Consider the following 25,749-nt stretch of genomic DNA (forward strand, 5'->3'; position numbering starts at 1 on the left):
TTAAGATATAATAGGTCTTTTTTTGTATGGAGTCCAAGGAAAATTCTGCCAGTATTTGCATCCCTGCAAGCTTTCACTTCCCTTTTGTGGTGCTCATATGGAGAAGCCTGGAGAGAAAAACCCTACCCTGCTGGCGGTGAATGGGCCGGGGCTCCCATCCCAGTCTGGGGGCCTCTCCGGGAGCTGCTCGTGTCCAAAGTAGCTCAGTTGCCACCGGGGTTGAGCTCGTAGGGCAACAGAAAGGACCAGGCCCGAGTGGCGCTGTGCTTAAATATCAGTAAAGGGCGGGACCGGCAAACCCGCCCTCTGGGATCACCTGGACGTCCCGCTGGTACCTGCATTCTGTGTTCTAAAACCGGCTGCTGCCTTGCTGCGCCCAGTAAGGAAGAGTTGAGAGAGAAAGCCCTGCCCCGCTGGCGGCGAATGGGCCAGGGGCTCCCATCCCAGTCTGGGGGCCTCTCTGAGAGCTGCTCGTGTCCAAAGTAGCTCAGTTGCCACCGAAGCCACATCTTTAGATTCAAGATACAGGAACTGAGATGATTTAAGTCACACAATACTGCAATCTCCCCAACTGAGAACATGTTAATATGAAATACACCATTATCTAGTCACGTAGGATGATTTTTTTTTAACACTTCTTTCTATAAATGACTTGAAAGAATTATAAGACTCCCATTCACTGTATCATTGTCATCCTGCGGCTCATCGATTTGCTTGAGCGGGCACCAGTAACATCTCCATTGTGAGACTTGTTACTGTTTTTGGCATATCGAATATGCCACGAGTAGCTCGCCGCCAGGCTCTGCCGTGCGGGTGAGATACTCTCGGTAGCTTGCCACGCTCTCCAACAGGGGCAGAGGAATCGAACCTGGGTCGGCCACGTGCAAGGCAAACACTCCAACCCCAACAACTTGATACATCTTGTAATTGACCAATCGGCACTAATTCAGTAACACATCTCCAAGTCAGCACACTTCTCTCCACCTCCACCCTAGCCCCCATCACCATCAACTCTCCCAGCACTTCTCTTTTTATTGTTTGTTTGACTTGGGGGCCACACTGGCAGTGCTCAGGGCTTACTCCTAGATCTGTGCTCAAGGATTACTCCTGGTGGGCTGGGCAGACCATCGGAGGTGCCAGGGATTGAACCCACATTGACCATATGCAAGGTAAAGGTCTTGCTCTCAATACACACTCCAGCCCCCAGCCGCTCCCAGTACTTCTGAAACCGCCTCTAACCTGCCTCCTGCTTCTTCCTTTCCTGCCCACACCATTCTATTTACCAGTGAGGGGAACCAAACTGCTCCATTTCCCTGTCTAAAATTCTTCAGTGGCTCTCCATTGCCCTTGAAATAAAATCAAAGAGCTTTACCCTGCAGAATCTAAACCCAGTATTCCTCTCCTCTCCCTCCACCACTCTACCCTCCCTTCTCTGCCAGATTTGGGCGAACATCTCTTGTTCCACATCCAAGCCCCGAGACTTTGCCCTTCCCATTATATTAACAAACACACTAATCTACACTGAAATTTCCCCAATAGCAACAACAGGATTAGTGTTATCAATTACTCAGTAATTATCAATTATTCAGTAGTAGCATGATGATCAAATTATGGTACAGAACACGAAGGGCCACAGTATTATATCCTTATTTTTTTTTTAAGCTTTAGGGCTAAGAAAGAAAGTTAAGGCACTTCTCTTCCAAGTGGCCAACCCAGTTCAATCCCTGAGTCATGAGTAAATCCCAAACAAGGCTAAGTGTGACCCTCAAAATAAAATAAAACAAGCTTTACAAATACACGTATGTCACTCCTCTCAAAAGTTCAAATGTATATCTGCTTATGTACATTTAATAGCCACTACTGTGTTATAGAAGCTTTTTCTTTGTTTTTTTTTCCATGTTCTTATTGCCCCTTATATTGCGATTGGAAAAAGAAGAATGTAACTTATATGTTTCCTTCTTTCTCTACAGGAAAATAATTTTAAGCCACAGTATAAAATAAGCTCTTCATTAGCTGTTAAATGTCAAAGCATACTAGAAAGCAATAGAAAGTCAATCAAGATATTTATTACCCATTACTCTCTCCCTCTCTCTCTCTTTTTTTTGGTGGCGGGGAGGGTTGCGTTTGAGTTCGGGGCTACACCTAGCAGCTTAAGGCTTACTCCTGGCTGGCACTTAGAGACCATTTCATTCCTTGAGGGCTTGGGGAATTACATCTGGTGCTGGGAATCAAACCTGGGTCAGCTGTGTGCAAGGTTAAAGGCATTATTATATTACGTCTCTGATCCCATTATTGAATATTTCGAATTTTAAAATATCAACAAAAGTTGAGAATGAAAAAAGGGGAAGATTAAAAATATTTACCAGAGGGGCTGGAGTGATAGCACAGCGGGTAGGGCGTTTGCCTTGCACGCGGCCAACCCGGGTTCGAATCCCAGCATCCCATATGGTCCCCTGAGCACTGCCAGGGGTAATTCCTGAGTGCAGAGCCAGAAGTAACCCCTGTGCATCGCCAGGTGTGACCCAAAAAGAAAAAAAAAAAATATTTACCAGAACTGATTTCACAAATACCCAGAACACCAACGATGTGATAAAATATAATTTCAAAAGTGTATTTTATTTTGCCAGAGAACTGATTCTTCATTTTGTTAGGGTCAATAATTTATAAAATGTTAAAATACTGTCTCAGAAGTTTGTCTCTATAAAGAAATGAAAATATTTTACTAAAGTAACCAGTAACTACTATTTACATATGCAGAATGCTTATGCTCTCTTAAAGATCAATGAAAGAAGAATTTCTAAACTTTAAAAAATATTAATTTAAAAATTTTGCTGATCATATTACCTTCAGGAGTAATTGCAGAAGGACAAACTTCTTTCAGGAGATCACCTAGTGTGGTCAACTGTCCATCTGTAGCCATAGGGCGAAAAAGCTTCTGAATGAAAGGTCGTTCCGTTGTCGTCTGATGAAAAAAATGAAAAATGCATTAAGTCTCTGCTGCTGAGAATTATGAATCAGAAATCTAGAGGTCAGCAGTAGATGCTTTTTGATATAGTGAAACAACAGTGAACATCACAAATTTATTATGATCAACACACAACATAAATTAAGGATATTTGACAAAACAAATGTAGGGCAAGTGATATTCTAAAGCCAACTGGTTTAAAACCTTAAAAACAGTGAAGTGTGTTAGAAAAATTGAAAACTCAAACAACTATGAGTTGTTTTTAGGTGGAAGATAAACCTAAAAACAAAACTGAACATCAATCAAATTTCTGAGGTATGGTAATAATTTCTGAGATGTGATAATAAGAACAATATCCTTACTCTTAAAAAAAATCATTCCTAGACCCAAAAGCATAGCACAGCGGCTTAGCGGGCCTGCATGGCAACCCTGCGAGCACATGGTCCCGAGTTCAAATCCCAGAGTCCCATATGTACTCAGCACAACATTCTGGCAACCCAGCAGTTTGTAATCCCTGGTGTCTCACACACACAAAATTCATTCTCAGGTATTCTGGGGTGAGGAGGCACTATAAAGGCTGAACCTTCTCTTCAAGTGTTTATGGGGGGCGGAAGGGGGGACCGTGTGTGCATGAAGAGAGCAAGCACATGTGGACAAATGTTTACTGGGATACATGAAGGGTACATGTTCTGAGCTATTTTTATTATTTTTACTTTTCTGTACGTTTGGAAAATTTCAAAATACTAAATGCAGTAACATCTCTGCCATGGTCGGGAGCGCGCACTCCCTCTGTTGCAACAGGAGGAAGACGGTGGGCCTCGCCAGGACAGGGCACAGCCCTGAAACCTGCGGGCTGAGAACACACTGACGTGGGCTCTACGGCCCAGATCCAGTTTCTCTGGAAGTAGGGAACAGTCCAGGTCTCTGACATTTCTGTGGGCAAATGAAGAACTGTACCCAAGTATAAGTGAGGAAGTGAGTAAAATGAAGGAATGAGTGAAAGTTAAAGGAAAAAGAATCCATTTTTCTTTCTCTCACCTTTTTTGATTTATCTACTTTTGAGCCACGCCAGGTGGTGCTCAGGGCTTACTCCTGGCTCTGTGCTCAAGGATCTCTCTTTGCTGGCTTCAGGGACCGGATGGGGCTGGATCGATAGCACAGTGGGTAGGGAGTTTGCCTTGCAAGTGGCTGACCTGGGTTCGATTCTTCCATCCCTCTCGGAGAGCCCGGCAAGCTACCGAGAGTATCTTGCCTGACGGCAGAGCCTGGCAAGCTACCAGTGGCATATTCGATATGCCAAAAACAGCAACAAGTCTCACAATGGAGATGTTACTGGTGCCCGTTTCAGCAAACTGATGAGCAACAGGATGACAGGGACCTGAGATTGAAGCTGGGCTGGCCTTGTGCAAGGCAAGCACTCACCTGATATGCTATCATTCCAGCCCCATAATTATTATTCTAATGTCAATAAATGTTTTCTGGTTAAATAAAAAATTACAAACACACACATCTCACAAGAACAGGATTAATAAAAAATATATTGAGGCACTAAAGACAAGTTTTTCTTGTAACCTTAACTTCTTTGATAGAACTGTTAAGTATGTATCTGGTGAAAAATAACCTGGTTTTAAGAATAAGTATAAAGTAAAAAAAAAAAAACCAACTTTACATTTTATATTCAATGACAACATAATTGTTAAAAGTGATATTTCTATAATAATAATACAGTTGAGTATGGCAAGTATGAAAAAGAGCATAGAAAAGTCTTGATAATATGCACTGAAAATAATGCAATTCACTTCACTTAATTAAAAATTTTAACAGGTTTTTTTTTAAGTACAATAGATATTCTTCAACTTAGAAAGTGTATGTTTTTCACACAAGGTAAAACAGAGAACAATATCATGGATAATCAAGGGTTAGCTGTGTAAGATAATGGAGGTTAGAGTTCAGAGAGTTGAGGAAGGGACAGTAGTCAAAATTTAAAATCACCACCACCCATTTAGGGCTTTCTACCTTCCAGGCAATGAAGAAGCTTTTAAGACATTTTAGCAAAGGAAGTGACGTGATGAAAGAGGCTTTTTTTCTGAAGCTAATGGAAAAGAGCACTGCGTCCAACACCGTGGCTGCAAGGAAGCCCCAGGACTGAATAATGCCATGTAGTGATGGCTGGACTGGACACACAGGGCTGTGCTCTCAGCTGTAAACAAACACACCTCAAGGTCCTTCCCTGCTTAACATACGTGCTTGTATTCTTGTATATACGGGCTTAAATGGCCCCAGAATGAAATACAACAACCTCCACACACTTCCCTCTTATTGTGGTGGGAAGATGTTCGCTGGTTGGGTGGGTGTTTGAATATTATCTGTAATGAACTATTGTGAACTACTTTATGCAAATAAAATGCATAAAAATCATAGAAAAAATTAATATACTAGAAAATACCAGTTTTATTAGTAGGTCACATCACAGACTACGAAAAGCACCAACTTTTAGGAGTGACGTGTCCTTTAAAAATAGCCCTCTATAGACAGGTGATCCATTCAACTACACGCAGAGGTTTGAAAAGACAATGAAAATAAGAGTGTATATTCTTTAATTCTTTCTCTCTTCCCCCTCCCCTAATGTTTGGGTGACACTCAGTGGTGCTAAGCGGACTACAGGGATCAAACATGGGTTGGCCACATGAAAGGCAAATGAGTTACCCATATTCTGTCCCTAGCCCTTTGGGAAATTTCTTAACACATCTCATTAACTCCAAATTGGAGTTCAGCTGAAAAAACTAACTTATAGGCCAAATTATGTATATGTTGAATTCTAAGTACTGAACATTTAAAAGCTATTCTCCCTTTGAAATAGTAAGAATTTAAAAAATACAAAAAAGCTCCATGAATACAAGTTCTGTAAATTTTGATTTAGTATACATTGAAACCAAATGACACTAACAGAAATTTGAATCTTCCCCTCTCAGACAAGGTTGTTTTAATAGGAAGATAGTTCAATACTTACTTAATCTAGCCACTTATTTGCAAATATGCAAATGAACTCCGTGACTTCCAAGAAATAGCAGTACTCTCATATGAAAAATACTATGACCTGGCAGTCATTTCTTTCATAGACATGGTATTCACAACCACCTAAAATATACTTCCTAAAACACACACCACCCATGATCTCTAAGTTCACATGTATGGATCCAGAAACGTACAGAATCATGAAATCTGGCTTATGCTGTAATGTTTATATGGCAACTGGAAAGGGGCAAAGTCATTTTAGAATTAAATTTAAAACTAGTGGGGAAAGCACTGATAAAATGGACTTTATAAAACTGTTATTGTTCTGCAACAGATCCTGTGCAGATGGAGAAAAGAAGTTGCCAAGAGGAAGCAAGTATGTATAAAGCACATCTCCAAAGAAGTTCTTGTACCTAAAAATACTTATGTACCTACATACAAATGTACTAAAAAACATTTAAAAAAAAATAGAATAAGGAGTAAGGAACTCTTTTAGAAGAGGGCAAACAATCAAATATGGCAAAAAGAGTAAGGATGTAGATGTTTATTATTGTCATTAGGAAATGCAAATTAAAACCACAATGCAATTTCACTACATACCATACCAGAAGGTCTAAAATAAAAAACAGTGATAGCAGCAAATATGTACAACCGAGATCACTCACAAATTGTTGGTATGAAAGTTAAGTGGTATAGTTCCTATTTGGGGGGAGGAGTATGATGCTTTCTTACAAAACCAAGCATGCGTTTACCATAAGGCCTAGTAAACTACGCAAGTACTCTCAGAGAAATGCAAACCTACATTCAGAAAAAAAAAACAAAACACAACATTGCATGCAAATGTTCAGAGTAGCTTTATTCCTGACCTTAAGCTTCATACCCAAGATAGTCCAGCCATTTTACTCATTGGAATTTACTAGTTGTTGTCTGCAGCTTAAGGTCACGAATAAAACTAATCAGCAACAGCAGCAGCAGTAGCAGTAATAATAATAAGGAGGAGGATAATAATGAAAACATGCGACACCTTGCATGGAGTTCAAGGGAATTATGCTGCTCGAAAAAGTCAATCTTAAAAGGTTACATGCTGTCTGACTTTATTTACATAATATTAGTATAACGATGAAATTTTAGAAATGGAGAAAGAAAACAGTGGTCGTCAGAGAACAAGGAGAGGGGGAAGCAAAGGCATGCCTATGGCTAAAACGACTAGCATGAAGCTTAATCTGAAACAAAACTATATAAAATTTATGACATATAAAATTTACAGATTGTATCAATCTTCTGGTTATGATACTGTACTGGGGAAAGATGGTTCCAAAGGGGGGAATTGCATGAAGAGCAGACCAATCTTTCAGTATTATTTCTTACAACTACATGTGAAGATGAAGACATATTAATTTAAAATGCCCAGTATGTAGAAAATGTCAGAAGTATTGGGCTGGAGCAATAGTAGAGGGTAGGGTGCTTGCCTTGCACATATAAAGGCTGGTCTCAATTCCCAGCACCATGTATGGCTCCCCCGCTCGATGGTTCATCATGATGGGGGGTGGCAACAGTGCCAAGCAGCGAAGACTAAACCAACAAGTGCTGCCCAGAGACGGAAGGAGGTGAGTGTTTGTCAGTGTGCAGATTGTTAAAACATGCCAGTCAACCAAAAGCTTGCATTCAGTAGACTGGGAGCACCTGTGAGGGCAATTAGGGGTCGCCCTAAAAGCATCCGTCCCTCTCAGAGAGACCAGCAAGCTACCAAGGGTATCTCCCTCCACCCCCGCACTGGAATGGGAAGGAATGGGAGTGAAGATAGACGGTCGGCAACTACACCACCTCCGCTTCGATGATGACACTGTTCTAATAACACTAAACATTAGCCAAGCGGCATGAATACTAGCAGACTTTGACCATAAGTGTGGAAAGGTAGGACTGCAGCAGCTGAATCTCATGAAGACAATGCTCATGAGAAATGGACTAGTTCCTGACGTTCCATTTGCTCTCAACGAAACGAACATCTCCGAATGCAGGAGTTATGTGTACCTGGGCCGAGAACTCAACATGACAAACGACTTAGCACCAGAACTGCACAGGAGGAAGAGAGCAGCTTTGGAACACCTTCAGGAGTGTCAAAGATGTTAAGAGGATGAAAAAAAAACCTCCGGCTCCAGGCACATCTTTTCTTCTTCGTCTTTTTTTTTTTTTTTTTTAATTGAATCACTGTGAGATAGTGAGGCACATCTTTTTGACTCCACTGTTCTTCCTGCACTAACGTATGCCTCAGAGACCTGGGCCCTAAGGAAATAGGATGAGAACACTATTTGGGTCTCCCAAAGAGGAACCGAAAGAGCTATGCTTGGAGTATCATGTTTCACTCAAGTGAGAGAAGGAATCCGGAGTTCCATTTGCCAAGCATCGAAAATCAGATGGGTCTGACACATAATGTGATTTGGAGATGACCGCTGGACTAGAGCCATTGCTAAATGGATTTGATAAGACATCAAAAGAATGCATGGCCACCACCTACGAGATGGTCAGACTTCTCCGTCAAGACCCTGAATGAACGGTTTGATACTCTTCATGTTCCTGGAGCAAGCAGACGCCGTTGGGCTACACTAGCACATGACAGGGATGAATAGAGACAGACGTACTGGCGCTCGCTCGAGCAAATCAATGAGCAATGGGACGACAAGTCATACAAGTAATATAAGTGATGTATGGTTCCTTGAGCCCTGCAGGATTGGCGCCCCAATCAAAAAGAGTACTGTTATTATCATATATGAATTGACAATATTAAACATTCCTATGTAGAGCTGTGACATAAAAACACGAAAAATTGTAACAATTTTATAACAAATTATAACCTTGTAATTCTGTCACTACGCAGCGGCAGTAGCAAAGTTTATTATTTTTGTCACAGAGTATTAATACATAACAAATTAGAAATGTTGTTTGTTAAAATAATTATTTACAACTAGAAAGGTATGTTAGTTGGTTCAGTGATAATGGAGTAAATGACTATAAAGACAAGAATCCAACCTGATAGTAAAAACTAAGGTTCCATTCATAGAAACAACGTGATTAAAAGTTATAGAAGATGGGCTGGAGAGATAGGACAGTGGGTAAGGTTTGTATGTGACAGGACAGTGGGTAAGGCCTTGTATGTGACAGAACTGGGTTCGATCCCCAACACCCCACATGCCTCATATGGTCTTCCAAACATTATTATAAGTTAAATCCTACATACAGCTGGTTATGCTCCCACAAATAAAACAAAAACTTATGAAAATCAAAAGGGACTAGAGACATATTTCAGTGGCAAAACTAATGCTTGCAAATTCAGAAAGAATACAACAACATAAAAAAGATGCTCAGCTAAGTGCATTAATAAAGATATGAGAAGTTCTTTTTTACTGTTAGTACTGTTCTCTGTAGTGATGTGTGTGTAAAATGAGCATTCACATTTAATTGATTTATTTTTTTGTGTCTACCACTTATCTTCATATCAACTCATCCTTATGCCCACATTAGTTTCAAATCATCATGGAACCATAAGTGTTATTTTTTTAATCAATCTTTTCAATTATATTGTATGAGATTATATGATAGTCTAATTTTATAGAACCAGTTAAATATTGTTGGTCAATCAGCTAATTTCCAAATTGTGTAATATCTGAAGTATTATAACAAAAAATATATGCACTTATTTCTTTCTGGGTTTAAAATATTTTAATTTAAATAATAAAATGAAATAAAAAGAGAAAGAAAGACAGGATTCAATTAAGCTCATTAACTTTTAAATGAGCTTGATAAAAAGATGAGGGATGGGGTTTTCCCACTGACATAGCAGACAGAATCTGATGATGACAAGAGACCTGTATGAAAATTATCTTAACAGTAACAAAGGTTCAGGATTTCTGTTCAGTGATCTGAATCATTATAACTTGGATCCATTTATCACTTATTCAACTGAATCTTAAGTGAACATTGCAATCTCCTTGTTGAGTTGAAGATACAAGTACTATTCTGATCCCTTATATATGTTATATTTTTCCAGATGTAAAAATATGTTTTGATATCATCAATTAATTTGTGTGTGCCTTACTTTTTTTTGGGGGGGGGGGTCACATCCCTTTAATTAGGTTATCAGGAACCATGTATCGCCAGAGATCAAACCAGAGCCTCCTGCATGCAAAGCATACACTCTAGTCCACTGAACTATCTCTGGTCACTGCTGCTTTACTTTTAAGTGCTGTGAAGTAGGATGATTAGTTTACCACATGGATAAATAAATACCAAAGGGGTGGGGCAGGAGATGGCTCCTGGCTCAGGCAATTGCTTTGCAAGTGTGATGCCGAGGGTACAATCCCTCACAGCCCTGCATACACTGAGCAGGATCTTGCCAGCGTTGCAGCTTGTGGAGGAACTTGGCTGTCCGTAATTCCTCGCACCACAGCAAGTTCTGGTTGCACTGCAGCCAGGTGTATGTGACCACTCCCCAGAACCCCACCCCCCAGCAGTGAGCAACACAACTAGAAAGATAAAATTCAAGCACTGTGGTCAGATATGTGGACCCCCTCCAGCTGAACGTGTGCAAGCACTACAACATAAGGAAGAGAATATGTGGTGAGCACTGCAGAGGAGTGCGTGAGTAGCTCCTTGTCATCAAAACATCAACAGAGAGATGGGGGCAAGTGCAAAGGATTTCCCTGGCTTGAGGACCGGGGCTGGAGCATACACTTTGTACGCAGGAGACCTGGCTTGGTTTCCAGCACTGCACAGCCTCCAAAGCGGCACTGTGCGTGACCTCGGAGCACTGCCCGCAGGAGTCCCTAGCACTTCGGAGTGTGGCTCAAACACAACTATAAAGACGCAAGGGATTTCCCTGTTAGCTTGGGAGGTGCTTTAAGAGACAACTGTACTGATTTATAATGGGACTTACTCATTAATAAAGAATACTTATATTTAATTGATCGTATAGGCTATACTATGTTTCAGAAGAATTAATCTGAAAGAGGGATAAATAATAAAAATAAAGTAAAAATATTTATTCTCGTTTTAATATATTCCCTTACTATATTTATAAGTAGCATAAAATGAACTAAAAGACATGTAAAAACATTTTATAATTCACAACACTAATAGAACACACACTATATTATGTAATCCATGCACAAAAGTTAGCTCCAATATTAAAAACTTCAACAACCCAAACATGAAAGCTTGTAGCTATCTCACGATGATTCAATAAAATTTAAAAAATAAATAAAATAAAAAGTATGACATTTAGGAACTTTAAAAAATATAAAAACTTCAACAATTTTTAGGGCCATTTAAAAAAGCACTTCTACTTGCCATATATTTGAAAATATTTGCTACTTAAAAGTAGCAAAAGCTTCAAGTCAAAGTCCAAGCTTCAAAGTAGCGACAATAATGAAAAATCATAAACGGTTTTTACAAATATGAGTTAAAAGAAATGCTATGCTTAATAGAACCATGAAGTTATTATTATTTTCTTGCTGATGATGGGCATAAGAAGAATTCAAAAATAAATATATTACAATGGAGAAATTACACAGACTTCCGGTCCATGTTTTAAAAAACTTGACACTTGCTCCTCTTCCCGCATCCCAGACCCTCTGCTTGTTCCCCCACCGTTCCAGGAGGTTCATCTCTACGATGACACTCCAGGGGCCTTTTTGAATAGGAAACAGATTTACTTCGAGGCTGGTCCCAACAGCCTCTACAGCTGCCATCCGCCTTCTCTCTGGGTCCACCTCCACGTCAGACCCTCTGGCTTGCTCCTCCACCCTTCTAGGAGGCCCTTCCACTTCCACATCGCCAACCCTCCGCTTGCTCTTCCACATTCTCAATGAGGTTCCTCTCCTACACCACGTGTGTCTGCAGCAGTGCAACTGCTCTACCCATCACACCTCACTCTCTTCACATTTTTGCCTCCTTTCACTGGGTAGAGACCAGGAGGGAAAAAGAAAAAGCAACACCCAGACATATCGCTCAGAGATTTCTTGGGACGCTAGCTACGCAGATTCACTCTCAACACAGCAAACACAACAGGACACTCACGTCAGAAATCCACCAAGTTTAATGAGTGAAAATAGTACAGAAGGTGCTACCAGCACCGACAAGCTCTGTAAACTCTTGGAGAATTACTTTAGTGACACTGTGTTGCAGATGTTTAATGAATTCACAGAAATGATGGTACGAATAATTAGCAAAACAAATTATGAGAGCAGAAATGGTTAAAATAGAATCTTAAGTGACAGAAAAGAATGGTTGGTAACACAAAAAAGCGCAAGACAAGGTCTGAGCAGCAGAATTATAGCAGCTAAAAGGATCGAAGAGTTCCAAGAGGCCCAACGCCTCCCACTGAAAATAGGCCCAAGTAGAAAATTTCTGAGATACTTTAAGTCAGAATGACAAAAGCCAAAGACAAGAGTCAAAATATTGAAAGCAGCAAGATATAAAAAAGGAATTTACATACAAAGAAAAGGCCAGAAGATTCATAGCAGATGTATCAAATGAGACTCTACAAGCCAGAAGAGAACAGTGGGATGCAATTAAAAAAAAGCCAACTCATCAAAATGAACACCTCACCATGAACACTCCATCCAGATAGATTATCATTCATATATGAGGAATAAGACAGAATTTTATGTATAGACAACAGCTTAGGGAATTCATAGCCTTAAAAACAGTTTTGCAAGAAGTATTAAAGGAGTTCTTTAAAAGACAAGCCTTCTCAGCACTTTGCCCCTGAGTATGGCATTCACATATGATGCTTGGGATTACCTTCCACCCCATTGAGAAAGGTTTGCTTATTCCTAGCTTGTTATAGGTTTTACACTTTCCAATAATGGATCAATGTTTCACTTACACTAACTATGCACTATGTCTGCTCAGCTAGTAATTTTTTACAACTATACAGATTTTTATTACAATATTTTACTTATCAATACAGGTATTTAAACATTATATTTTTTCAATCCATAGCCAGTACTCCCTTTTTAGGATAAAATACCCTTTTACTTTTTTTTTTTTTTTTGCTTTTTGGATCATACCCAGCAATGCTCAAGGGTTACTCCTGGTTCATGCACTCAGGAATTACTCCTGGCAGTGCTGGGGGGACCATATGGGATGCTGGGAATCGAACCCGGATCGGCCGCATGGGCTGCATGCAAGGCAAACCCTCTACCCACTGTGCTATTGCTCCAGCCCCCTTTTACGCTTTTTACAAGCCTATTCACCTTTTCCCTTAAATTTTCTTAATTCTCCTCTCCTCATTCATACTAAGTTGTCTATTTTAAGTGCATTAGCGTAGTATTATTTATACTATTAATTTTTAAAACTTATACCTGTAAAAAAAGAAAGATTCACAGTTACTGATTTACAGTTTTGTAGAGTTTGGGGGTTTAGCAGCATCACTATCTCCACAGTAATTCAAAAAAAAACCAACTCTCATATATGGGACATACAGAAACATGGTAAAGGCACAACACACGGTCAAAGACATAGGAACTAGACTTTGTCTATACAACTGAGTTTATATTGGGGATAAGATAATGGAGGGAGGGACTCTGGGGACACTAATGGAGAGAAACAGACATTCTGGTGATGGGAGTGGTGTTGGAATACTGCACACAGGAAAGTACAATTAACAGTATTGTAAATCCCAGTACCTCAATAAATGATTAAAAAATTAAGTTCAAAAACTTCTCCATTTTTTGGGGGGGCTTTTTGGACCACACCCAGCGATGCTCAGGGGTTACTTCTGGTTCTATACCCAGGAATTACTGCTGGCAGTGCTTGGGGGACCATATGGGATGCCGGGGAATGAACCTGGGTCAGCCATGTGCAAGGCAAATGCCCTATCCTCTGTAGTATCTCTCTGGCCCATGTTCAAAAACTTTTGTGATTGCTTTTAAGAAATGTATGCCTATAATAGCAACAAAACCCATGAACACACACATAGGTTGAATAGAATTATCCCAGTAGTAGTACTCAAGTTCAGAATCTCTGAATAATGAACATTGGGCACAGGTAAATTATATTAGAAATCTTCGTTCATTACAATGGACCGAAAAAAAAAAATAAAAGAAACAAACAACACATGAACAAATGTTTTCTGCAGTGATGTTAAGTGATAACAAAAATGTATGTAACAATAGATAGAAAATTTAAGAGCCTCAGGACCACACCAGAGAGATAGTCAAAGGGCTTGAGGCTCTGAGCTACAGCCCTGAGCCATCCAGCCTGCTCAGTTCATCAGAGGCTCACTAGGAGTGGCCCCTGGGTTCCATGAACATGCTTCCATGCTTGGGAAGCTTCCCCATATCATAAAAACAAAAAACAATAAAACCCACAAAAGTCCAAACACAAAGAAACTCTAAAGTTTTCAGCAACTAGAGCAAACCAAACTGTGTGTGTGTACACATGCACACATATTCTAAAAGTAGACTACAAAGGAGGAGATACAGAATACAGTATTACAAAATAGAAAACATTAAAATAACAGTTTCAAAAGATGATGAAAACAAAGGAAGGAAGAAGGCGTCCAAGATTCCAGGTACATAATATTTAATAAGAAAGTGATAAAGGCATTTCAGGGAAGAGTCCAGCATTATCATTTTCCCTTTCATACTGGTCTCCTTACTGAAGTATTCAGAGGACAGCTGAAATAGCATCCATGAGAAATCAGTGTGTAAGGGGAGGACGAGAGCTACTAGTTTAGTATTGAAAGTGTGGCATGTCAGGTTATAGTGGAATAAAGTAAAGGCCTGGTTAGTATCCAAAATTTATAACACAACTGATTAGGGAAAACTATCAATCTTTAGAAGTTTTGTGTTTGATTTTGACAATGAAAATAATATAACTTCAAAATGACTGCTATAATAATTAAATAAGATACATAAAACACTAAAGGCAACAGGTGCTTACCAATGATTAGTTCTTTGCATTCCTCCTTTTAACCCACAGTTAAATGTAGAACCAAAGAAAGGCAACACTATTTGGTCTTTACAGAACCAATTACAGAGAAAATGAAAAATAACTGGCATTCAACCATCAGTTCCCTTTGAAGTCTTGCAAATTAGAATAAATATGTGGCACAAAGAAAAAGAAAACAGGGGTTTACACAGGATATGCTGCCAGACTTTACCAACAGTGACACATGATACGTGCTTCAAACTGTCACATGCATATTCGGCCTCAGATATATTCATGCATGTCAAATTTTGCATCACATGCCTTTCAAAAGAAGCCTCATATTAAAATTAGCTTAAGAATATACACATAGCTTAAGAATATACACAATTATAATACCTCATTAAGTAAAAAGAACAGACCATTTTCAAATGAATGCTTTTAGACCTTTACAGTAAATAGTCCTTTTGGGGGTGGGCGGTGGGGGAGTCTGGCAGGGAGTGGGTAGGGGAAGTCTGTGCCACTCATCAGACGACTTTTATCCTTTATGTAGGGAAATAGGAGACCTGAAAATAAGCACTTTCTGTAGTTATGCGACCAGAGTCTGAAGTCCACTTTTAATATTCCCAACAAAACTAAAAAATAATAATTAACATTTGAAAAGCCATCATTATTACAGCCAGGGACACTTAATCCTCAAAGCAGTGGTGTCTTAATTGAGACTATGATTAAATGAAAGCCCCCATCAGAATTATATCCACACATCTGGTTTGAAGTTTATATTTTGACTTATTTAAATTGTTATATTTATTATAATTCTGTCTAGACAATGTGAAACCTATTTTGACACATAAATAGTTAAGGCAAAGCTTCTTTGGATACAGGCTACCATTTGCGCCTTTCTTGCAGTGTTTCACTGAATAAAAGAAGCAGTACTTCCCTCTGACTCAAGGTTTGAGTCTATTTGGTGCTATTTGGAAGCCAATTTATAAAACACATTATACTGCCTAAATTTTTTTTCTGAAATTCAGTTGGGTGGCCAAATGAGAATCTATTGATTAAAGCGCTAGGTTAGTATATTTAGTAATAGTTAACTACTTTGTAAAGGTTATTCTCCAAAGATTTCAAAATCATACCAAAAGGAATCTGAGAGAAAATTTCACTTTCTTCTAAAACTTCCTAACATCTTTGCTCATTTTACCCAAAGCCACACAAAAAATGGTGGGATTTATAAGGGCACAGTGATTAATAAACACCTTTTTATAGTTTATTAGTAAGCTGCGTGTTACAGTTTATTAGAAATTGTATTGACTTCAAAACTGATAACTGTTCTCCTAATAACCAATAAAGTGTCTTCTCTAGAAAAATGTTTCTGTATCTGGGCTAGGAACCAGTGAAGCTTTATAAAGAGCCTCAACGCTTGGTCTGTGGGTTTCATAGCAAATGCTGATATTTGTAATATGGGAATGTTTCTGATAAAAATAATTTTAAAAAATTTTATTTTACTTCATCAACTCTGGTCTCATGTTAGAAGTTTGAAATGTACAACATGCCTAAAATCACAACTTTTGTTTTTCTCCATAGATAAAAATCAATGCTACCGGGTTCCGACTTGAAGCCACAGAAAGTTAGCCTCGGATTACTTCATCCTTTCCAAATGAAAGCTTGCTTAAACTTAAAAAAAAATTAATTTTAGTAAAGTGTTATTGATTTCATGAGTCCTTGTGAGTTTTCAGATGTACCAAATAAATATAACAAAATATTTTAGATTGTACTGCTGAATTAATTAAGAAATCTAAAAAGCATAGTAGTTTTACTATCCTGAAGAATAAATCTAAAAAGTAATGTAGCAAAACTCAAAAAAGAAAAAAATAAAAGAGGAAGTTCTATGGTCTAGGATTAGATAAAGGTTTGACAACTTACAAACAGAAACAACGGAAGAAAAATGATTTCATCAAAATTTTAAAATTCTGTATGCCAATAAGCACAGCAACAAGAAAATGAAGAGATGCATGAAGAAAGCTTAGTGGCTTAAGTGCTTGACTGGCTTTACAACCCAAGTACCTGGGTGAGCCTAACAGCTCTGCTCTCAGGATCCCCATCCCAGAAAGGGCCCAGAACATAGACCTGAGCTCAGGAAGCACCTGAAACCAGTATAAAATCATGAGTTTAATCTTCAGTGCCCAGCATGCATTGTATGATTCTGATGCCACGGTTTGGCATGTTCAGTGGGGATAGGGATGGGAGACGATGGAAAAAAACAAACAAAAATTTTAAAGACACATGCCAACTCCCCCACCTCACAGTATGGAAATAAATATCTGCCAATCAAGCATATGATCAAGGACTAGTATCCAGAATATAGATAAAGCCCTCCACTGCAATAATAAAAAGAAAAAAAAACTTTTAAATGAGCAAAGGAGTTGAATATATTTCTAAGAAGATATACAGAATAAATAAGCACATAAAATTTTAGGACAGTGGATAGGGCACGTGCCTTGCACGTGGCTGACTTGAGTACAATCCCTGCACCCCATCCCACCCCCTGAGCCACTCCAGGAGTGAATCCTGAGTGCAGAGAAAGGAGTCACCCTTGAGCACCACCAGATGAGGGCCCCCCCAAACCAAAACAAACAAGAATTTAAATTTCATCTCATTAGTAAGTAGGAAATCTAACTCAAAACAAAAATGATATAGGTCTCTGTGCCCTCTAGGACAACTCTAAAATGACAGAATATAGCAAGTGATGGCATGAATACAGACAAATTAGAACTCACATACTTTGCTTGGTGAGAATATATACATTGCACAGCTGTTTTGGGAAGCAGTCTGGAGTTCCCCCCTCACCCTCAAGTAAACACAGAATCATCACATATACCAACCAAGCAAAACCAGCCCTAAATATCTACCCAAGGTAATTAAAATTTGTACTCTTGAAAACCTATAATCATTATGCATAACTGAATTTTTAATAACAGCCAGAAAATTAGGAAGAATTCAAATGCTCATTAGCTGGTGGCAGGATAAGCATAATATCTTTCCATCAAGAGAATATTAGTTGGTCATAAAAAGGAGTACAGAACAAGGCACAATAGTAAGAGACCTTGGAAATACGATATAGATAAAAAATGCCAGATACCTAAAAGCCATATAAAATTTCCATTCACACGAAATGTTCAGGACAGACAAAAGTGTGGATACAGGTATGAGGTTTCAAGCAGGCACGGGGCGCGGGGGAGATAGTTGTACCAACTATGATTTTTTAAAAAATCCAGTAACAGTAAACTTGGTTTTGGTTTCTAGATAACATCGCCATCAAGCTATTAAAAAAATAAATAAAAAAGAGTAAAAGAGGCCCGAGGATGTGGCTCAAATGGCACAAGAGCACAAACCTCGCTTGTTCAAGGCCCTGAGGTGAACCCATATTACCACACGCTCCACACCCCCCAGCACCAGGCAGAGTCCCCACGACAAAAGCAACAAAATAAAGGAGGAAATAAAAAACAAAAGCAGGCGTGCGACAGAGCACATGCCTCACGTGGATCACACACTGGGTCTGGTTGCTAGCATGAAATAAAGGAAAGGAAGAATGGAGAAAGGGAAAGTAATGTTACAAAGTGCCCACATGGAACAGGAGGAGCCTTCCCGGGGTGACAGCACTGATCCATCACAGTGTGACTATTCATGCACAGTCTGTTTACTTCATGAGTTAACCGAATGCCCCACCCCCAAACTCTAAAGGAGATAGAGATCCCTCCCCGCCCTCCCATACCTGGCCCCAAACAAGGATCAAAAACTATTTCTGCCCTCAAAGATTCAGGAAAATTATAGGTTTTTTTTCTTTGTAAGTTGTATGCCAACATGACAATTTTAAAGTTGCCCTTCAGATTTTAAGTGAGTTTACGTAATAGTTTGTCAAAACTCATTTGCAATTTATTTATTTATTTATTTATTTATTTATTTATTTTTTTAGTTGAATCGCTGTGAGATGCATAGTTACAAAGCTGTTGAGGGGCTGGAGTGATAGCACAGCCTTGCACACGGCTGACCTGGGTTCAATCCCCGGCATCCCATATGGTCCCACCGCCAGGAGTAATTCCTGAGTGCAGAACCAGGAATAACCCCTGAGCAATGCTGGGTGTGATCCAAAAAGCAAAAACAAAACCAAAACCAAAAACAAAAACAAAGCTGTTGATGGTCAGGTTTCAGTCATACCAGGTTCCAACACCCATCCCTCCAGCAGTGTACATTTCCCACCACCAATGCCCCGTTTCCCTCTTGTCACCACTCCCCTCTCACCCACCAGCTTGTCTCTGTGGCAGTCATTTGTAATTTATGTTCTGATACGTAAACAAGTTCTTCAAGTTTTGAAATTAGAAATATTAAAGAATGAGGGAAGGTTTACTAAACTAAGTACAGAATTTAATAATAATGGGGTACATGACAGTCATCTCTCTTACCAAGTATAGTATCTGGATGATGAAAAGAGGAGTTCTTACTGATAAGTTGCTTCAAAAGTCATTACGCTTAGTAACTGGTGTTGGCGTGGATGTGGGGAGAAAGGGACTCTCCTTCACTGCTGGTGGGAATGCCGACTGGTTCAGCCCTTTTGGAAAACAATATGGACGATTCTCAAAAAGTTAGAAATTGAGCTTCCATTTGACCCAGCAATACCACTCCTGGGAATATATCCCGGAGAGGCAAAAAGGTATAGTAGAGATGACATCTGCATTTCTATGTTCATTGCAGCACTGTTTACAATAGCCACAATCTAGAAAAAACCAGAGTGCCCAAAAACAGATGACTGGCTAAAGAAACTCTGGTACATATACACAATGGAATACTATGTAGCTGTCAGAAAACATGAAGTCATGAAATTTGCATATAAGTGGATCAACATGGAAAGTATCATGTTGAGTGAAACGAGTCAGAAAGAAAGAGACAGACATAGAAAGATTGCACTCATATGTGGAATATAATATTGCTGAGAAGTACAAGTTTGCAATGATGCAATTTCTGGCACTTATTTCTCTGGATTTAGTTACTAAAATACTAAAATACAGAAATCCAAAACCGTGTGGCCGCTAGTACGGCCACTCAACCTCATATCGCTTCATTCTCAGCAGTGGAAAACAAATTATCAAATGCTTCCTTTTCAGCAGGTGTGACTTTAAGGGGGAGAAACTCCAAACAATAATAGTGAGTTTTGTGTTGAAATATTTAATGTAATCAAAGTAAAGTGAAATCTATCAGTTACACAGGTGGGGTGGGGGGCTGGGGATGTAGGGGGGGGGTGGAGTTATACTGTGATTGGTGGTGGGATATGTGCACTGGTGAAGGGATGGGTGTTCGAGCATTGTATAACTGAGACTTAAACCTGAAAGCTTTGTAACTTTCCACATGGTGATTCAGTAAAAGAAAAAAAAAAGTCATTATGCTTATTGTTTCTGAACTTTCTACAAAAGCTCAAAATATTGCCACCTGTCAGGACGGCCAAGGAATTTTCATCTTCCTACTTCATCCTCACTAGTTCGGGACCACTGGCCGCACACTTGAAGCATTGCGCCTTGCAAAGGGGAGGAAGGGCCCTACTATAAAAAGGAACTATCTCACTTGCAGATCACTGAATTAGGATCTGGAATGACACAGGAGCAATGAAGGTTAGGATTTACAGCACTGCTATCATAATTAAATTTCAGCAGTACATGGCCTATCCTATGAATTTTAGCATTTATTCTACAAATCTTATCTTCATAAAATTTCCCATTTTTGAAATGTAACATATAAAAAGGGTAATCTACAGAATCCACAAAAGGCTGATGTATCCCAGTGGTATCTTAATTCAAGAGAGTAATAATCCAATTCCACAAAATTTAGCAAGTAAAATGATGGGTTTTCTTTATACAATAGATATTTCAAAACAGTATGAACATTTTTGTTGTTTAGCACACTTAGAAGGTGATTTTAAAACAGGGCCCTAGTAAGATTTTATGCATCAAAGATCATTCTTATAATAATTTATCCATCTGAGAAACGGAACAGATTGTGGTGAGAGACTGAAAGAGACACTCTGCTTCAAAGAATTCACGAGCAAAAGATGATGCTTGTGGCTGAAAGCTATAATCATTGCACTTATTTTAAAGCCCTCTTAGGAACCAGGTCTTAACAGATGATAAGCTTGGCCTCATGAAGAGATAGTTACCAGTTAATCTACAATGAGTGAAAGAGCAAGGTATTTCAACCTAAAGGTGCTTTAAGATGTTTTCTTAAAAAATAAAAAATTTCCTATTAAGGTGTCATGATTTACAAGGTTGTGCATAGTTGAACTTCAGGCAAATAATATTCTATTTAAAAAAAATTTTTAATGAAACACCAGGAGATACAGTTATAGACTTACACAGCAAACAATATTGTGTAAGTCTAACCCACAAATCCCACCACCAGAGATAACTTTCCTCCATCAATATCCCCAGTTTACACCTCCCATCCCAGCTGCCTCCTGTACATTTTGAAGTCTGGTTGTTGTAGATCGGATGTCATGTTTTTAGTTTAGTTGGTCCTGTGGTTCAGGCACATAGATAAACCACACCTCTACACTACCAACGTGTCCGAGGCCCTTGCCCCTCTGCCTGTTGAGTCCTGTCCACCTCTTCTTATTCCCCTCTTCAGTTTCTTTTCTTGCCTACTCTACTTAGCACCATAATCTAGGAATCAGTATAATTAGGTATCCCCCCCTCAGACACCTAGCACTCCTTTGTCCAATTATGCTATATACTACAGATAAGTGAGATCCCAAAGCTGTATCTTTCTCTCCTGGAATCAACGTTGATAAAAGAGGACAATTCCTTACTATTAAGTGAATTAAAAAAAATATTTAATATAGGCGACACTAAAACATTCCAAAGCAACAAAACAATTTGACTACATGTACTGATACCTAAGGCAGGCATAAATGTCAAAAGGTTTTTAAAACTTTAAACAAATGTATTGGAGAGAAAGGAAGAAAACTGTCAATTTCGCTCCACTTAGGATTCCTTAAGCAATGGAAAGAACCAAAGTTCACTTTGAAGTGTAGATTCTTTTGAAAGCGACTCTCCCCTGTTTTATATGAAGCATCTGTCGCTAAAATGAACACCTAGTGAAGAGTATGAATGCTACATTACATAAGCAGACGTCAGAACTGACCCAAGCTGATTCTAAGTTACTTTAAACATGCACACAGAGTCAGAAATTAGCTATGGCTTACTTCTTAAAAGTAACAGATAATTACCCTCATCATGGTGAAAAGGAATTTAAATATACGCTAATAGAGGTATTTTTCCTTTAGCAAAGCTCTGCTTTTAAAAGTAAACTTCAAAACTTTAATTAAAATAGGAAATGCTTTATTTACTATGTAATAAAAACACTTCAGGTTAATGAGGCAGAGAAAAAGGACTCTGTAAAGGAGGAAAGATGAAATATAAAGATGAAGAAAAAGGAGGGCAGAAAAGAAGAAAAAGGAAAGACTGAAAGGAAAGGCAACCAAACTATATTTTCTTAATTTTATTGTTTTGTTCTTGGATCACAACCACTGGTTGTCAGGACTTACTCCTGGCTCTATGCTGAGGGCAAGTACCTTAACCCTCTTCTATATCTCTGGCTCCTTTCTTTTGATTTTAACCTAGCAGAAGAAATTCTTTCCTTTTATGTGCAAGCAATAATCTATCTCCATCTCATCTATGTTTAGGAAAAAAACTAGATAAAATGTAAAGAATAAATACGATGCTCGATTTTTAAGTCTTTAGCTTTGTAAACATGTTTGCTTGACATGCTATTTCTCTACATTTCAACCATAATGTTCACTTATAATGATGCTACAAAGATAAGTTTAATATGATGAAAAGCACAATTAAATGAAGTTCAATAATAAGTAACACATATTAGTTTTACTTCTCAAAGTTCTGGGCACATTTACTCAAGTCATACACCTAATATGCAAATCACTTATTAATAAACTCAATCTGAAATCCCCAGCTTATAAAAATTTCACAACTTAGTACAATTTTAACTAATTGATGCATACAGATATAGAGACAGCTGACTTTCCTGAAAAGATCACACACAAGGAGGATGTATGATCTATTCAAATATGAATTCCAAATGTAGATTCAACTCGAAGCTTAACTGTAACCTGAGTCAGCATTTCACTGAGAAAGGCCTTCCTACCCTCAAAGTCCCTCCAAGCATTATGTTCAATCAATGCCTCGTAACACCAAAACTGATCCTCCTATACACTCCCTGTCTTTTTTGAGACAGAACATTGAGAGAGATTTCCTGTTTAAGATATGTTTTGTAAAACGTTCTCAAGGTATCAAGGTGAGAAATTACAATTTAAGTGAGAATCAACATTTTAATAAACCACAATCAATATACAAAAGAAGTAAAAGATCTGAGGCATGGGAGTATGTCTGTATCAATGTGCATCTGTAAATATCAATATAATCAAAACATATGGGTATGCCTATATATTTGCATTTGAATTGCTTTACTTGTTTTATTGCTTCAAATAATTTGCATAGATCATGAATCAAAAGATTATATAAACCTCCACAAATCCTAAAGTCTAAAAACACAGCTATCTGAAATTGCTGCATTACATATTTAAGGTTGCCAAGACAGCAAATTTTAAAAGTCTTTATCAAAAAAAAAAAAAAAAAGCTCTATGTGGAGATGGATTTAGCTAGACTTACTGTCATCATTCCTCAAAATACACCAATACAGAATCATTATGTTTGTGCAACTGACACTTGCTAAAAAACAACAACAACAACAACTGTATTTCAACTCTACATCAGCAATAAACAGACATGAGAATTAGAAAATATTTGATTTAAAACCACAACAAGAAAACTCAAGCGTGACCTAAAAGTCATAGACTTCATTAAAAAAGTATGCATTGGTAGATGAACTCTCAAACAAAACTTTTCTAGGCTCAGTTCAGAAATAAAGAAACATTATTTTTTTCTTCCATTTCTGAATGATGATCTCTTATGCTGTTGACTTGAAATTGTTTGTAAGTAGTTATTTTAAAAGTCTGAGTAATTAGACCAAAAGCTAACTCTCACAGTTGCCCCAAAAGAAGGAACCACTACTAAGAATCAAAGTCTAGTAATTCTGTTCTTAAGAGACAGGTGGTGTGTCTTCTGCAATGTTATATGAAAATCATTTATGAGAAGAACAGAAAAAAAATCAGAAGGCAGTTTTCACTATTGGAATAAACAAGTGATTAAGCAATTTTTTTACACTATTAAATTGTCAATACATTTAATGATCACCCTCCAAGGCCATTCTAAGTGCTGGTACTCTCTGATGGAAAGAAAAGGTAAGAAAAAATGTGACTGACATCAAAATCAATGTGGATCTCAGAGAACTTTTTGAGTAGTATGGGTGAAAGAGTGAACATTCTTAGACACAAAATGAAGGGCTGCACAGCCAAGACCTTGTTAGTTCAGCAGTAAATTGGGAAATCCCTATTCGTTAGGAAAAGATAGACTAAGTTAATCATTAAGGCAGCATCAAGACTTGGGCTGACAGTCCCATGATACAGGTTATTTCTGGCATGTGTTATCAGGCTGACAATTCATCTAAGAAACCCAAACATAAACTGTAACTTGAGGTACCCTGATAAATAAATAATGGCAAGTGAAGATTTAAACTTTAAACATATTTAAAGGAGTGTAAGAAAAAGAAAAATATTTCATCAGTACATTAAGACTGAAAGAAAGATCTTTATATAATATAAAGATTTTTTATCTTGTAATAAAAATACTATTGAGTAGTTAGATATGAAACAGCTCTTTCTCATTTTACTAACACTTCTAACTTTTAAGCCATCTCATTCACATTAAACCTATGCTTTTGTGACATGTCAAATGGATTCAAATGGAATCTAACAGATTTTTGCTCTATCACTTAGTTTCAAAGCAGTATTAGGGTGGCAAATTATCAAAATGAGAGAATGAAAAAAAATATATAATTATTAACTAAGAACAAGGTATATGTTTACGTCCGAATATCATAAAATGTTAATCATATTACTACAACCAACTTGTGTGTCAAGGAAGCTAAAAAAAAAAAATCCTTTTTCAGTGAAATAATTAAGACTATCTTATCACAAACTCTCTCTCTTAAAGTGAGGTATTTGATACATTAGCTTCTAAAATCACCCTATAGTACTAAATACTTAAATAAGGGGAATGAAGTTTATTCTATTCCTAAATTCAAGAATTCAAGCTTTAATGTGATCACTAAAAACTAGTTAATTGGTAAATGGAAGAAGAGCATTCTCTAAATAAAAGAAAACCACACAATTTTAGTTATCTGTTTCAATCTCTTCACACTAAGGGAGGAGGATGTTATGTTTTTACTTTCTGTCCATGCATTTTCTCTGTTAGGTGAAAAAAAGGACTGAAGACAGGAAGTAACAAAAAAGGGTGGAGTAATAAGCCCAATTTGTGTAAAAACTGGAAATCTGTCTCAAATGGAAAGTTATAATACAAAGAAAATAAATATAATGAACTTAACAGTATGTCAAAGGGAACAGTGATTAAGAGTATGGGTGCTGGAGCCAAGAAGTCTAGGTTCAAATCCCAATTCTTCCACTTACTAAACTGAGCGGTCCTGGATAAGTTTCAGTAAGCAAAGTTTATCATCTCAACTACCTCATCTAGACAATGGGAACAATACCAGCGCAAATCTCAGAAGACTATAGTGAAGATTAAATGAATTAACACATGTAAAATATTTAGAATAGTATGTGGCACACAAAGTCCTCAATGTTAGCTAGTATTTGTTTATAGCTT

General features: G+C 38.1%; 1 protein-coding gene across 1 annotated transcript in view; it reads right to left on the reverse strand.

The window, feature by feature from the left end:
• Positions 1-25,749, reverse strand: part of ATG5 (autophagy related 5) — a 121,850-nt gene that overhangs the window by 18,360 nt on the left and 77,741 nt on the right. The window contains exon 7 of the mRNA XM_055135148.1: positions 2,845-2,962. Coding sequence (XP_054991123.1) covers positions 2,845-2,962 — 118 coding nt within the window. The remainder of the gene's footprint in view (positions 1-2,844; positions 2,963-25,749) is intronic.

Source organism: Sorex araneus, chromosome 4 (assembly GCF_027595985.1).
Source record: "Sorex araneus isolate mSorAra2 chromosome 4, mSorAra2.pri, whole genome shotgun sequence".
Taxonomy (NCBI): Eukaryota; Metazoa; Chordata; class Mammalia; order Eulipotyphla; family Soricidae; genus Sorex; species Sorex araneus.